This window comes from Vipera ursinii (genome assembly GCF_947247035.1).
Source record: "Vipera ursinii genome assembly, chromosome: 1".
Taxonomy (NCBI): Eukaryota; Metazoa; Chordata; class Lepidosauria; order Squamata; family Viperidae; genus Vipera; species Vipera ursinii.
Genome location: NC_139512.1, coordinates 93,241,079 through 93,258,674, shown reverse-complemented (window position 1 = coordinate 93,258,674; position 17,596 = coordinate 93,241,079). Strand labels below are relative to the sequence as shown.

The following is a 17,596-nucleotide window of genomic DNA, read 5'->3' as shown; positions in this document are numbered from 1 at the left end:
CACCTTCTAAGTACTATACTACTTCATCCTTAGTCCTTGCTTGCTGTTCACCAGCCTTCTTTAAGATTTTGTGGTAGTCACTTATTTAAAATAATTTCAAAGTAGAAGTTTCTATCCATGTGTTGAGCAATTTTTTCCAACCATTTATGATACCTGAATTTTGACAGGGATCCCTCAGGAGCAGTTACACTAAATGTCATCTCACGTTGCCAAGGGCAGCTGGCCAAAAAGTCAACAAAATTATCTGGAAACTGCCCATACATCTGCCCAAATCTATCCCAAACTATAAGTCACATAGAATGGATAATGTTAATTGATCTATTCACCCCATGGAGTTAATAGAGACAGTCTCATCTGGATCAGGAAAGGATATACTGTAAGGACTGATAGATATATCTTCCATATCCTGACCACTGCAAATCTGCTCCGTGTTAAAGGAGAGGTCTGCCATGTAATTGCTTATATTTTTTGAGCCCAGGATTATTTGGGTAAAGCCCTTGGTTGCCATGAACTTCCTGAATACTTTTCAACTTAACCTCCAGATTTTGGAAGTTGAAGTAATTCCAAACAGAAAATGAGGAGACTCCATCAGTAACCTGGAAACCAGATTGAGCCACACAGGTGAAGAGAGTTGGACTTCAGTGCAAATTCATTGTGAAGGGCTAGGAGTCCAGGACAAATCCTTACTCAAGACCTCTAAGACTTCATTCCATTATTTTCCTCTTCGGCTGTCCCACTAATAATGACAGTTACTACTTGGTCTCAATGTTTATTTGCAACCACATTTCCTCCAACCAACAGAATTCTACAGCAACTTCACCCATAGTTGCTGCAGTTGATGAATAGTGATGGCTCATCCTAGCACACCATCACAACCTAGGCCTCCAGAATTACCAGTTTGTTTAACTTTACTGCCCTGAAATTAGTCCCATCCAAATTAAAATGTCTATCATTAGTTACAGGAAACCGGGTTTGGGTTCAATCAAAACATTGTAAATGTACCAAGTGATCTTCATTAACCTCTCATTGTCATCACCTTAAAACTATAGGCCAGTGATGGCAAACCTTTTAGAAACCGAGTGCTGAAACTGCAACCCAAAACCCACTTATGTATCACCGGGTGCCAGGTGGGCGTGGCCCACTGGGTGGTCATGGCTGTGGTGGTCATGGCAGACTGGGTGGGTGTGGCCAAGGTGGGCATGGTCACCTTGATATTGCTTGTGGTGAGGGACACCTGTGGGGGCCAGGCAGGGTTGGGGGAGATCCAGGGGGTCTCTGGGAGATGGGGCAGTGGGCAGTAGGCTTGTCCTGCCGGGTGAGGCAAGGCAGGGTGGGGGTGCCATTGCCATGGGGCAAGGCAAGGGCCAGGGCGGCTGCTGCCTGACACCATCACCCCCCCCACACAGAGCCCAGCACCACAGCCTGCTAACTCAACTGGTGCACTCTGGGGTTCTGCAGCCCTCCGCCAGCAGTTCAGAGAAGCCCCCTCTGAGCTTGATGGCCAGCTGACAGCTGAGGAGCTGATGCAGTGGGTCGTGCCCAGGAAAAGGAGAGCATGCAGCGCCAGGAGGGACAGGACGGGGGGAGGGAAACCAGCTGTGCTGGGATGCATCCAGCCACATGGGACCTCAGCGAGTTAGCGGGCAGATGGTTGAAGAAGGACAGTTGCCATCTCCAGAGCATGGCACGGGTGCCCACAGAGAGGGCTCTGAGTGCTGCCTCTGGCACACATGCCATAGGTTCACCACCACTGCTATAGGCTATCAAAAACTGTGCGTAAGAAACAATAACCAGATGCCATCTTTACAAAGGGGAAGGAACTTTAGAAGAGTCTCTGAAAAAAAATTCTTTGGAAATAATATGGTAGTTTTGTAATCATGAGTTGGGTGTTAATTAGAAATATCTCCTTTAAGATATTTAACCATCAATGGATTTGACAACAAGGCAATATTAATGGCATGACCTAGAGATTCAATAAACATACTAGAAAATATAAAGTTCAGGAACAGAGACAGAGGCACCACTGTCCTCATTGTGCAGTAGCTTTATTTGTATCCCTTATGAAAGAAAAATCGCTTCATAAGTAATGAAATATATAATCCTGTGGATATTATTTTATGTACGGTATATTATTTTTCTCTTAAATATTTGTGTAATTTAGGAAAAACCTAAAAGCAAATTCTGGATTCTTGAATTGTGCATTTGATATAGCAAAAACCAATTCTGGGGCACACCAGAATAAATTGGAATCAGTTTTTATTTAGTTGGATGAAGTGGACAATCTGAATCAATTGTGATCATGAGATTCTTTAAGCAGATCCATTTCTCTGGAATTCCAGGCTAGCACTATGGTAGCTATGTCAAAAATAAGGTGGGAAATCTTTGTTCATGTAAAAGACTAGTCTATAGAGGGGACTCAGGGAAATATTGATTCTGTAGCTAACAATTCTTCCATGGAATCTGTCATACCAGTATTAATTACACCAATCATGGAGGGTAAACCTAATGTGAGACAAAATTACTTTATATTTCTTTTCACTTCAGTTTTATCTTATCTCTTATCCCTAGAAATTATATGATGTTTTATGAGCTACTTTAGATAGCTGAGAAGACAGTGTTATGCATCTATTTATATCCCAAGCACCAACATTACCAAATTCAGAAAGGTTTATTGTTATTATTTCAACATGCACAAAGTAACCTATCAGTCTTGGATATTCCTCACCATAGGAAAATGTTTCCGAAAATTTCATCAAATTCTTTCCCAAAACAAAAGAAAGACAAACATTTATTTCAATTTAACAGAATAACAGAATAATAGAGTTGGAAGGGACCTTAGAGGTCTTCTAATCCAATTTCCTGCTCAAGCAGGAAACCCTACCATTTCAGACAAATTGTAGTCCAATCTCTTCTTCAAATCGCCAGTGCTGGAACACCCATAACTTCTGGAGGCATGTTGTTCCATTGGTTAATTGTTCTAATTGTCAGGAAATTTCTCCTTAGTTCTAGATTCTCTCCTTGATTAGTTTCCATTCATTGCTTCTTGTCCTACTTTGTTGCAGCCCCTTAGATATTGGACATAGCCAATTCCTGTAACCATTCTTCATATGTTTTAGCCTCCATTCCCCCTAATCATCTCTGTCACTCTTCTCTGTACTCTGCACTCTTTCTAGAATCTCAATATCTAAAACTGGATGCAATATTCCAACTTTGGTCTTACCAAGGCATTATAAAGTGGTATTAACACTTCAGATGATCTTGATTCTGTCCTTCTGTTAATGCAACCTAGGGCTGTGTTGGCTTTTTTGGCAGCTGAAACACACTGTTGGCTCATATTTAAGTGATTGTCCACTACTATTGAACCATGTAACACCTATTCTATACCTGTGCACTTGTTTTTTCTTGCCTAAATTTAATTTTAAAAAAATCAATGGATCTTAAGAACATAATTTGAAACACTGATTCTTATTTTTTTGGAATTTAAGTGCAATATCACTCACAATAATTTAATATTCCTGAAAATATTCTTATTTTGAAGAAGTTAGTAGCTCTTCTTAATTTCCCCATGATAGATAATAAAACGACAATATTTATTTTGTCCATTTTTTTGCTTTGCATCTGATTAAACTACCCCAGTCAGTTACAGAGTTCAAAATCTTGCCTCCCTAGTGAATCAAGTGGTTTCTGCATTATCAAGTATTGTGAGAGGATTTTGACACTGGGCCAGTCCTTTAGGTCAGGGGTGTCAAACTGCTAGCTCACGGGCCGGTTGCATCATGTGGAGGCCGTACCCCCACAGCCCCGGCAATGCAAAAAAAGTTGCGATATGTCACGACACGTCATGTGACGTGGTGAGTTTGACACCTGTGCTTTAGGTGATTAGAATTTGGCTAAGAGCAAATGGAAAGGTCTTAATGAAATTGAACGAGGCTTTCTATTTTGGAATAGTATAGAAGCACTTGAACTATAACTATAATTCTTGATTGTAATGTAACAATAAGCTACTTTTTGAATGAACTAGCAATGAACCATTCTTTACCTATCCAATTCAATCCAATAGATTGGGCCTGCTGCAGATCCTGTCAGCCAAACAATGTCAATTGGTGGAAACTCTTTGGTGTAAGGCCCTACTTTGTAGAATTTTCTTCTCTTAGACATTAGAATAGCCAACCCTGTTGGCTTTTCACAAGACTTTAAAAACATCTCTGTACTCTGTACTGTCTGGGGCTCAGAATGTATTAAGAGCCTCATTTCATGACTTTACTATTAGTTGGTTATTGCATCTACACCAAAATATCCCATTACTATAAAATGATCTGCAGGGATTTGATTGTTTTTAAATCTCTGTAATTTATATTATGTATTTGCTACATTTATACAGATTGAATGTAATCTTATTTACTAGAAGTAATATATAAGGGTACTATGATTTAATTCAGGTTAGTTTTACCAATTTAGACAAATTTGTATTTGAAATGTGACCTCATACTTTATTATTTATTAAGCAGGAAATGGAAAGTAATGAAACAGAAAATGATGACTCATTCTATATTCCCGGGTCCGAAACTTCAGAAAGAAATTACTTTGTTTCATCTTCATCCTGTTCTTCACAACTAATAAATGTAGAGGCTACAGGGATTGAAAAGTATGTGAGTATAGTTTCCTCAAGTATAATTGAAGAAAAGATTAAATATACTTTGACATGCTGTTTTCAACACCCCATCTTTAAGGCCTTAGGAAAATACAGTAGAATTGATGCCAATTTGATCTCTGCATTCATGGTGTTTCAAAAGGCAGGTGCCAAAACACAAAAGACTCTTTTCTTGGCCCCTGCAAGAAAGCAATCCAAAATAGACAGGCCAAAAAAGGGATGGGTGCTTGTAATTGGGGAAAGGCAGTCCCTCAATTATTGATGGAACACATATGATGTTTAAAAAATATCTACCCCAGGGCTTTTCAACCAGTGGTATGGGTACCACCTGTGGTACATTGGCACCTGGCAGGTGGTACGTGGCCATCCTAGAAAAGTGGTAGAGGGAGAGGGGAATGAGCTGAACTGGTGGCAGCACCGCAGAAGCCTGAGCGAGAAACGGCTAGAGCTGTAGAGCTGTCAGGGCTCATCAGAAGCACTAGGATCAGTGCCTCTTTGGGGCTGTCAGGGCTCAGTGGAAGCACCAGGATCAGCGCCAGGCTCCAGCTGGAGCTCGGCGCTGATCCTGGCGCTTCTGAGCCCAGAAGAAGCACCAATCAGCTGGAATGTTGCAGCATCTCCAGGGTCTTGTGATTTACATTCAGATGCTTGGCAACTGATTCATATTTATGATGGTCACAGTGTCCCAGGGTCATGTGAAGTGACCAAAACCTGCTGCAACCAACCAGCAGATGGGGGGGGGGAATAAAAACCAAACACCCCCCACCCCACCCCCACTGCCAATCCTCAACAGAAATGCTCACAACAATGAAAACCTTGGACAGGAGGAAGAGCACCGCCGGGCAGGAAGGCAGGTATCTTGCTTGGCTGTGTCTTGGGGGGCACTTTTTTCAGTGCCATTGTAACTTCGAACAGTCACTAACTGAACTGTTGTAAGTTGAGGACTATCTGTACTTCATCACTTTTTTCTTTTCTTTTCTTTTTTTTTGGTCATCAAGTTTTTGACACCTTGCTAGGCAACTGGTGTTACTCGGATTTTGCCATATCCTAAAACTGGTATAATGGGTGAAAAGGTTGAAAAGCCCTGATCTAGTCCATGTTTTTGCGTTTTATGAAAAGGGTTATCATATTGAAAAAAATCCAGGTAAACTATCTGTGGCATTCTTCTAATTTTCTAAGTTAATAATTTCACCAAGCAAGGAGATACATTTAGTCTGGCATGATTTGTTTGTAACAAACCTGTGCTGGCTTCTGGTAACTGAAGCATGTCTATATAAATATTTACAACTATGCTGCATAATAGGCTGTTTAAGGACTTTACCTATTATTGATATTGTTGAGAGATCTATAATTTCTCAGTCTTTCTTCTCCCTTTTCTCAAGATAGAGATGACAATTGTTCTCTTCCAGTCTTCTGGCACCTCACCAGCCCTCCAGGAGTTCTCAGAGTTTACCAAGAATAAATCTATGACCACCTCCACTAGTTCCTTCCAGTGCCGTGGAATCTAATCCATGTAGTTTTTAGCTTGTTATCCTATCTAGCAGAGACTAAGATGAGATTTACATCTCTCATCATGCACACCTGTTTTCATAATTATAATGTCCACATTTTTACCTTTAATTTTGTATGCTTTTAAAAGAGATTGGGCTAGCTTGTGAGAAAGCAATCCGGACAGTTCAAACAGGCCAATCCACAGGTGTGAAAACGCTGTGGGAACAGAGTGATAAGGCACCACTTCCAAGGCTATTAGGTGTCTGCACCATTTCTTCCATGCTCGGAGATAAGGCAGTTGGCTGGAGGTACATTTCATTTTCACCCATTAGAGACACATCAAAGAAGATAGAGCAAGAGACAGAGCAAAAGAAGGGATGAATTGGCGGTAGAAATTAGAGCACCTCAGGAAACTTTGCAATTGTTTCCTCATGCATGGTGATGCCCACTCCAGCCCTGCCCTGACCTTTTCCAGATCCATTTCTGTCCCAGAGATATGCAGTATCCTAAATAGTCATTTTTTTCCTTTATGGAATTCACACTTTGATAGCTTGGTGTAAAGTCGAGCAGCCCGCAATTTATTCAGTACTGCCCTGACCAGTTTTACATGCTCCTCCCTTGTTTCGGTGAAAATTAAGATGTCATCCAGGTACACGAGAACCCCTTTGTAGAGGTGCTCCTAGAGGACTTCGTTAACTAGCTACATAAAGACTGCTGGCGCTCCCTGCAGTCCAAATGGGAGTACCCTAAATTGGAAGCAGCCCTGATATTTTAAAAACTTGTGTGCATTTGTCTCTTTAATAGTTATAATTTATTAATGTTTAAATTATTCCTCTTCTAAGGGTGAGATGAACTATTTGTGTTAAATATTTCCAAACTAGGGGGTGTGTAACTGAGTTTCCATATTAGCTTTATCCTACTGTGTTATCAAACTATCTGTTTTTTACTATCTTTTCTTTCTTCCAGAAAATTAATCATGCCCTTTACAAAGAAAGCTAAAAAAACAGAACAAAAGCAAAGAAAGTCTCTACCTGGCCCTAAGAGTGCTCCCCAATCATTGGTAACATCAAGAAGGTCAGGATTTCAAGATGGTTCCATACATCAAACAAAACCAGTTCAGAAAAATGATAGAAAATCAAAACTAGCCAGCTACGAATCAAATAGTACAAACAATTTCTGCCTTACATTGCCATATAAGAGAAACAGACCTATCTGTGCTCCATCAGGTCAGCTAAGGTAATCAGATTTGTTTCATGTTCCTTTTAACTATGACTGTGCTTGTTCTTATTTTATTCCTTTTCAACAAAGTCAGGTTGATTTAATTGGCAAAATTATAGTTAAAGTGCAATATGTATGTATATTTTTGGCATCTAACAATATCACCGGGTATTTCTAAGCATTTTCAGTTAGTAGTAAGCTACTCTGAATTCACTGTAAGTATTTTCTTGTAAAATATAGGATTTTTTATTTAGGATATCTATCTTAGTCCTTTGAAAAACTGTTTCAATGTCACAAATATATTGTATAGGAAGGTTTCACATGAGTGAAAAAATACATACTCTCTTTTAAATTACTATGTATCAAGTAATTTTGACACCAATAAGAGCCAAATCCGACAATTTCATTGTTCTATAACACATATCTAATGAATGTTATACAACTCTCCCTCTATGCAGTCCATAGAATTTCCCCCCCTTCATTAAAATGCATCACATGCAGCCAGATCATTATTTGATAACAGAAAATGGAGTGGGTAGGTTAAGATGGAAGAGCAGAAGGGATAGAAGATACATTGGAAGTACTGGAATATGGGCACCATGTAGTAGGGGAATGAACTTTATGTAATGAACATTTCTATGTCAGCTGAATATATTCAACTATATTTATTGGATATTCCCCCTGTGATATTACTGTAAAAATCTGTTTCTCACAAAATGAATAGTAACATTGCTTTGTTATAAAGTGTGACTATACTGATGTGTTGCTGTTACCCTCTGCTCCTAATATAAAAAGAAAAATAATCCATAAAACCCCTTGAAAGTAAATCTAGTTAGCCTTCCACAAACATTAGTTTCAGAGAGAAACTATAGAAGTGTCCTCAGTGTTTACAAGTATCACAAAACCAAAGAGATACTGTTGTTATATCTAAAATTTAAAACAGTGAGTACTTAAATGCTCTGGCATTGTACAAACTTTAGTTTGCAATCAGCAAATTAATTTGGAGGAGTAAGAAGAATACATTTACTTTCTAAGCTTGCCTAATAGCAAACTTTTATTGATGCCAGATCTATGCAAAAATACTTTTATCTAAGCCTTTTTGTTTGGTTGTTCTTCCAAATAACTTAAAATACCGGTATATGAGTTATATGGTTACTGGGCATTCAGTTGTACTTTTGAATTTCATGTGGCTTAAGAATGCATTCCTATAAACAGTTACATCAGTTACAAATGCTACTGAAGAAAAATTTATTTTCAAATCCATATGGTGGTAATTCGACTAGAACTGTTTAAACAGAGATTTTTAATGAAACATTACAATATTTGAAATGCGGAAATCAAAAATTGTTTCTATTTAAGCAGTAATTATAACAAAAATTAAGACAAAAATCAGTGGAATCCTGACTTCAGATGCTTTTAATAAAGACAGATCCAAAATTGAGAACAGCCATTGTAAAATTGAATTTCACATAAATGAAATGTGAAAGTAATGTGAAACAATAGTTCATAATTTTCCATAAGCTTAGAAAAGTACTTGTCACCTTGAACTTTGTCTAAAATGTAATAGTAACAAGCTAAACAATTATCAAGAAAAACAATATTAACTAAATGTAATTTTAGAATAGATGCATGATATGTTCTAGTTAGTTTCTTATTCAATTGAATTGGAATTATTTTGCAACAGATGTCAACAATTTTCTTCCTCAAAACTGTACTTTACTCGGACGGCCTCTGAGATTTCCCAGATTTTTAAACAGAAACCACAGATACTCAGAGTAACTGCTTATAAAAATGGTGCAATAAATATATTTGCCAAAGTTACTGTGCCACTTTCTATTAAATTGGTAAGTATCTCTATTATTTATTTGGATATGCTTCTCAAACTTAAAAAAGATAAGGATTTTATTTATTTTAAAATGAAACAGATCACAGCCGTTAGTGTAAACTCTGTGATTTTTCTTTATATTAAATTTTATATAAAAAAACCCCAAGCCACCTAAATAATGTAGAATGTGAAATCTCTCTTCATGGTTCATACAATGGTGACAATAGTAACATTGACAGCTTGCTTGGCAACTGACTCTACATATTGTATAGTTCGGAAGCTAGCCGAAACTCTAGTTTCCAAGTTTTGATTCTTGATCAGTAGCATACCACAGAAATATATTTCTGTTGTTAATTTTTCTTACCTTATTCTGTTCATTTAGCTGTTGGAGGAATGCACTGAAAAGCTGAAGCTGAATATGGCTGCCCGACGAATCTTCTTGGCAGACGGCACTGAAGTACTGAGTGCTACAGACATACCCCATGATGCTGACGTTTATATTTCAACTGGAGAGCCCTTTTCAAATCCATTCAAAAAAATCAAAGGTAAAAAATGCCACAGTCAGTGGATTAAGGGGTGCAATTAAAAACGATTTTCATCCTATCTTTTTGCATGGTTTAACAAAACTAATGTTTACTCATTTACAGCTCAGTAAGAGGATAATGTGCTTAATGAAAGAAAAATCTACTGACAGCCACGTTCATTGCCCTTCATTAGCATTGGTGCTTAATTTAATATAGATTTGAATAGACATTAGGGAGCCTGCAGGAGGTTAAATGGTGAAAATATAATAAATTAAATCAGAGATTATTGAATTTACTATTTAGTTTCACTGACATCTTACAGACACAATTCATTAAGCTTATTACACCAGCAAAAATAATAGTTCAGAGTGTGAGTGCTTTATTAATTTAGTCATTTGACCTTTATTAAGACAAAGCATTAAAATAATTATCAGATGTTTTATGCAGGAATGGGTAATATTTAGCCTAAATTTATATATAAATTTATTTGTGTAGCTACCATTGCGTTTTGAAATTTAAAGCATTTTTTAAAAAATATTTAATATCTGAAGCCATTGTCTCTTGTAATTAATTTTGTAATAGGTTTTTCTGGGGAATTCAACAATAAAATGTAGAATAATATACCATACAATTGCCTCATTCATTGCAAATACTTTTTAATTTGAGCTGTGTTCTGGATTGAATGATCAGAAAATTTCAACCCAAATGCTGTATAATGTTAGAAATTGTTATTAGGTTATAGCACATAGTTGGGATTTAAAATATTAAGGAACAAAACCACTAGCCAAATGAAAACTCCATGTTAAGCTGGAATGAGAAAAGTAACAATTTTAATATCATACCATTAACAAAATAAAAAGAATTATAATGACTCATAATTGAAAATATTGCAGATGAATTAATTTTTATATGAACAAAATAGAAGGTAAGCCAAATTTTTTAACTGAGGTACAAGTAGTTTTCATTATATGTTTTTCAGGCTTTCTATAATAGATTATGTTTAATATTGATGAAAACATTTATGACATCAACATATAAGTGTTCTAAAATGAATGTTGTATTAAGCATATTATCAAACTCCTTTTTCTTAAAACTTTTATACTGAATGCTGAAAATCTCGAATGGGAAAAAATTCTTGAGTCTGTTTTAAAGAAATTGAGTACCATGTAAGCAGCAAATTATGCTTCAAAATAGGCAGAAAAGCTGCCCCAAAACATCCCTGCAATGCTTAACAAAACCTTGTTAAAAAAAGTTCGTGTTTATTATGTTTAGAATAACTGAAATATTTAACTTAAATCTACTTGGTGATATCTGTATATCTTTAGTATTTTTGAAGATATGTCTGTAATAAGTAGTCCATTGCTCATGAATTATTCATGTAGTGCCATATTATAGATGATGTGACAGTTTTCCTGAATAGAATCCAAATAATCTACTGAATGTGTTTTAATACATTAACTCAATAAGAAGATGCAAATTAAGCAAATATCCTGTCTCATTTTTTAAAATTCTTGTAATGGATTGTCTTTCTATTTATCATAATAATCAGTATTACCTTTGCATTGCACCTTATGTTCAGCTGAACCTAATGTTGCCATCCTTTCTATAAATAAGCAGGAGAATAGTAGAATAAATTTTGAACAATGTGCAACTTTTCTAAATATATTATTGGCCACTGAGATTTCCAGATCCAAAGAAGCATTTTGTTCTTTCTTGATCTCTGCTTCATTTGCACTCAACAAAAACTTCTCTGCTTTGTCTGCATCTTTTGGCTGTGTTTCATCATGACATGCACTGCTGTTCCTTTCGCACCAAAATATTGGCACACATTGCTGAAAATTTCACACCAACTCTTGCTGGATCAGCAAGCTTAACCTACCAAAATCTGGTGTACTGGAATACTATTTGACTGATAATCAATCTTTTTGCTGCTCGACAGTTGTTTCTGGGACGCAGAGTAGAGCAGGTGGCAGATGTGCCTTGTCTTTTGAGAAAAGAAGGAGTAGGTGAGGTTGGGCACAGCACAGTATATGAAGGGTCCATTAAGAGGGCTCTGCGAGAATAAGTATTACTCTAAAAAAGTCACTGATAAACATTGAAGAGGCACCAAAATCGTCCCCTAGGTTTTCCAGGCTGATTTGTTCATTTAATAGGATTGTGCATTCACCACAATGCATTGGAAAGCTTTCTCTAAATGTTGTCAATAGTGTCATACACACACACACAAACACACACACACACACACACACACACAAACTTATATAATTTTAACAAGACCATTACTCTAGTATTCATTCTGAAGAATGTACATTGAATTTTAACTGACTATTATACCAATATTGCAAAATATGTATAATTTGGCTATCATTAATATATAGACAAGTGTATTCTTCATAACAACTTTATTATATTCTCTGTGTTACTTTTTCTAGCATTTGTGTCAGGAAGGAAAACCTCTTTGGGGAAAAAATACATCATCATGTATTTTACAAAGGTTCATGAACACTCAAAAGCAGTTTTTATATAAGGAAATGTTGAAAATATTATTCAAATGAGATATAAGTACAGTAGTTGAAAAATGCAGCTTACAGTTTCTATTGAAATATAAAACTCTTTTCTATTAATTGTCAATAGAAAATATATGTTTACATAATATAAAAGCATAAATATTACTTTACTATGCTTTTCAATATTGGTCAAGAAAGATGGTTCATTACATTAATTCTGTCGCGATATTTCACTGGTGTGGTTGTAATAAAGTCTGAGTAAGCAGAAAGAGAAATATGCATGTGTTTTAGCTGGAAATGAATTTTTTTTTAAAGTAAAGGCTTGTGACTAATGAAGTAATCATGTATGCATCGTAAGAATGTTCACTATGCAGAAAATTTTATCCAAGCCTATGCACAAATATATAACATCTATCTGAAATACATAATTCTTTATAAGGAAATTGGCATTTTATACTATGTGGTTTAGATATATTTATATATCAAAAATAAGTTTGGAAATTATATTGGCTCTATCCAATATTTCTTTGTCACTTTGTTTTATTATACACCAAGGTATACATGCACTACACTGGATAGAAGTTCTTGCATTATGTTTTCTATGCTATCAACTTCTTTAATTAACTTCATTCTTTTGTTTACTTTTGAGTCGTATTAACCTGTGCCCAAGGCTTTGATCTCTCTTCTATTTCTTCAGACGACTTTGTTATATAATTAAAAAAACTGTGAATGCTAAAAATAAATTGCCATCCACTCTCTCCCAATAATTGGTAAAGCTTTTCACTTTTGCTTGATGAGAGAGGGAATGCATTAAGATGCTGACTGCATCTTAATGTCTTAATCATGATTTGAAACTGTACGTTTTTCATGGTTCTGGAAAGTAAATTTCAGAGGACTATTGCCCAGCTCATAGAAATAGCCTGCTCTGAACAAACTGGTTTATCATGGCTTATCATGAGCATACTGTATATAACAAAGACTATGCAACTCTCAGCTGCTTTAACTAGCTCCTCCTTCTACAGTCATTTTGTATTTTTTCTGCATTTCGGTAGGTTGTATCTTATCTTGTGCAGTGTGGAAATCAGCCTTGGTCAGCTTAATCAGAATATATCCCCAGCAGAAAAGCTTTCCTGCTTTTTGCAGCATAAGCATCTCTCTTGTTTTTGTCTGCCTTCCTCCTGAAAGTAGCAAAGGGAACTTGTTTATCCTGGATTATAAGGGATGGGACATTTTTATTCAGGTCTCTGTGAGATGATGTTTGTCTCACTGCAAATAAAATTGTGGAGCTACATAATTGTTAAGTAGCTTCAAACATCATGGTTATATCCTGTATTATAGGAAACCCTGTTTAGTATTAGTCACAATTACAATTGATACAAATATTTCCTTAAACAAGGAGGAGGGAACATCGTTCTGAAGGTAATTCTCTGCTTGAAGAGAAGCTATATTCTTGAAATTAATGGAATTCAGAATTTATGCTTACTATTGTCCCAATCCAATGAATGGCAATAAATGCTCATCTCATTCATGTTGGTGAGAACCTAGGAAGCTTACCCTGGTCCTGAATTTTTCAGAGGCTGATTGAAAAATGAACACCTAATAGCAAATGACGTTTTGATTAAAATATGTTTTAAAAGATTTAAAATTATATCATATAATTATAATAGTTTATACACCTATGAAAATAAAAGGTGTTCTTCTGGTTCCTTATTGTATGTGTGAATTTTAAATTATGCAAGACATTCAATAATATTTACTTCTTCAACTATTTTCCATTTTCTACCCATTTCCCCGCTAGCACCATCTAGTAGTTAACAAGCAAGATACTGGCAATATGAGTCTTTTTTCCATGGTCATAATTTTTCCCAGAAGTTTTGAGCCTTCTTTTAAAGAACCTCTAATATTGTTCCATATCATTGGATAAAAATATTACAATAGAATGTAAACATCCGTGATTTTTTTCCACCTGAATAGATTTCATGCCTACTTTCCATGGATTTGAATCTCAGATTAGGATTTCCCAAAGAATTATTCCATGTCAACCTTGGTTTTAAGTCAGCCAGTACAATTATATTTTTTTAAAATACAATTTAAACATTGCTGAACTAAATGGCTATCGTATTTTTTATTCTAGCAACAGTTTCGACGGGAAAAAGTGTTTCAAATTATGGCTGTTATTCTATTTTGAAATTGACTCCTGGCTCACAGTTGGCCCACCGTGTTTACCTCAGTTTGAAGGAAATGTATGACAAGTTGCTATTAGAATTTTCTCCTCAACAACAAAAAATGGGGTTGTATAAATTCTGTCATACTACTGCAATTGCTCTTCTCTTTTTCATTGTTCTTTTATATGTTTTGTCACTTACTTATCTGCACATCAGTCAAAGCTTTCTGGCAATTAAGCTTTCAGATTTACTTATTAATCTAATTTCCTTCTAGATCTTTTGCTAAATAGCATTGTTGCTTCATTTTTCACTGTTATGGTATAAAATTTGAAACTGTTTTTTAGGATTTCAAAAGTAAGTGTTCAACATGAAATTTTCTAGATTTTCTGTTCCCAATACTTTCATTCTCACAACACTGCAAAAATGCACTTTAAAAAAAATGCTTACAATTAACTGATAACATTTACTTAATAATGTTCCTTCAGCATTAATACGTAGCCAAGTAAGTAATTACTTGGTAATTAATTTAGTAATTAATTTTGATTTAATTTCAGCTTGTTGTTCTTAATACTGCCTGTCACTGCATTCAAGTACTCATTCAGGGATTCGGCTCTTATCTTTGACAATTTAGGGAAAAGACATAACACTAAAGATACTGTTATATCTTCAGTTTTTTAGGCATTAAGCGAGACGAAGTGTTGAAACAGCAAACAAGTTTATGCAGCTATTTATATGGTTAGCCTCTAGGTGGCGACCAATAAGTTTAAAGCAGGGGTGTCAAACTACTGGCCCATGGGCCGGAAACATCACGACGAAACCGCGCCCACCCCATTGCCGGCAATGGGAAAAAAGCTCCAATACGTTGTGTGACATCATGTGACGTCGCAAGTTTGACATGCCTTGTTTAAAGTAACAGTTTCCCACCCCAAACCTAATTATCAGCCTTGAGACAGCAAGTCTGACTTTCAGTAATAACAACTGTTACATAACAGAGAAATCTAGGTCAGACATTACACAAGTGATTTAAAACAGTTATGGTCAATACATTACAGATACTTTGTCTAATGTTTGAATCTAACAAGGTGAAGAGACTTCAAGGCCACCAATTGCTACATAAAGTATGAAATGATTGGGGAGAAACCTCTCAAATTTAAAGCAATGTGGAGGCATAAAATCTCTATGTATTTAGACTTGAGTGGTCAGTCAACAATTGTGTTTAATGCTTTACTCTTGTCTGCAGCAAAAATTCTAATTTATTTCAGCCATGTTTTGGTGTCTTTTGCCAAATTAACCCAAGAAAATGAACTAAATGTCAAGAATTGTGATTCACTGATGAGCCAGGTATGAGGTATGGTCGCAACCAGCTATGTTTGATATTATTCATTTATTTATCATTAATATCATTAATCATAAATAATATTCAAAGCAATATTTGAAAAACAACCAGCTGAAATATGAAAAAAAAAATCTGTAGGATTTTAAAAACTAACAGTATTTTTGAAACCTAGTGTAATGTCACTGTTTTCAGATCTCGTCAACCCTTTCGAGATGGACTAGGTCAAGAAACAGAGTTCATAAGAAGTAATAGAACTCTAATTTATTGACATAGGTTAGAGTAACAAAATCTTGAAAGCTTGACTATTTATTTCTCCTTCTTGTGTCAGAGAATTATGGCAAAGCCATTTTAACTTTCTAATATTCTCATCTTTTCCCAAGTTTAATTCACATTTTGCTAAATTCCCATTCCAAGGTTATATTTAATTCTCTATATGGCCTGTGAAAAACAGCCAAGGAATAATAATAATAATAATAATAATAATAATAATAATAATAATAATAATAATAATAATAATAATTTTATTTATATACCACCCTTCTCCCGAAGGACTCAGGGCGATAAGCCTATCTGAGCTCAGATTAGTAAAATTCATTAGGAAAAAGGTCTGAATTAAAATATAATATTTGAGCAAAAAGTATTGCTGTGAGATGTGGAATGTATACAGGCAATTTAAAGCTGTTATGTTTTGGCTTTCTTCCTCCAGTACTTTTGGGATAATGATTGGAATGCCAATCTGTAGAATAAAAGAGATGATCTTGACAGAAATATGCAAGAATTTCTCAATAAAGTACAGTTCTAATCTTCTAGTGATCTGGTTTACATAGAGAGCCTAACACATTATTTTTTTTAAAAAAAGATGGGTCAGTGTGCACCTGGATTCCATTTACATAAAAGTTAGTAGTTATGAGAGGTCCTTGGAGCTCTCCAAGTTTGGTTGTTTTCTTGCAGACATTTCATTACCCAAACTAGGTAACATCATCACTGGCACTGAAGATGTTATCTTGTTTGGGTGATGAAACATCTGCAAGAAAATTACCCGGCTCAGAGAGCACCATGCACCCCTCATTTCAACCCTGAGCTACAAATATTCTCCTTTATTGATACTGGTTATGGTGTGTAGTTTGAGAATCTTATAGTTACTAAAGTGTTAGACTGGATAGAGTCAGTCAAATTCCAAGTTCAGATGACCTTTCTGGTTGACTTTGGGTCAATCATTCCCTCTCAATCCAGTCTATCTTTTAGCATTGTTTTTGCGTTGAGGAGGGCAAGGTCTAATTACTTTGCTACCCTCTCGCGTCCGCAGATAATCGCCCAACCGCCCTGTTTAGGGTGACCCGCTCCCTCCTTAATCAAGAGGTGAAGGAGGATCCCTTACAGGGTCGTGCTGAGGAATTTAGCCAACATCTGCTGGACAAAATCGCTCGGATCCGGACCGGTCTGGATTCTGACTGGGCAGAATCTGACAATGAGAACATGGACAGTCTTGTTGATGTTATCTGGGAAGAGTTCGATCCTGTGACTCTGGACGAGGTAGACAAGATCATGAGGAAGCTGAGCTCCACTACATCCTTATTGGACCCGTGCCCCTCCTGGCTGGTTTATGCGGCTCGGGATGGGACAAGAGGCTGGATCCATGCAGTGATAACTGCTTCATTGAAAGAGGGCAGTTTCCCCACAGCCTTGAAAGAAGCGGTGGTGAGACCCCTCCTCAAAAAGCCTTCCCTGGACCCAGCTGTTTTAAATAACTTTCGCCCGGTCTCCAACCTTCGCTTTCTTGCGAAGGTTGTTGAGAGCGTAGTGGCGCATCAGCTTCCTCTGTTCCTAGAAGATACTGATTATCTAGACCCGTACCAATCGGGTTTCAGGCCCGGACACA

General features: G+C 36.3%; 1 protein-coding gene across 1 annotated transcript in view; it reads left to right on the top strand.

Moving 5' to 3' along the window:
• Nucleotides 1-7,118: 7,118 nt before the first annotated feature.
• The window catches only part of DCDC1 (doublecortin domain containing 1), a gene marked incomplete at both ends in the record, with an annotated part of 271,836 nt that continues 261,358 nt past the window's right edge, over nucleotides 7,119-17,596 (top strand). The window contains 3 exons of the mRNA XM_083357546.1: nucleotides 7,119-7,378; nucleotides 9,045-9,204; nucleotides 9,568-9,730. Coding sequence (XP_083213672.1) covers nucleotides 7,119-7,378; nucleotides 9,045-9,204; nucleotides 9,568-9,730 — 583 coding nt within the window. The remainder of the gene's footprint in view (nucleotides 7,379-9,044; nucleotides 9,205-9,567; nucleotides 9,731-17,596) is intronic.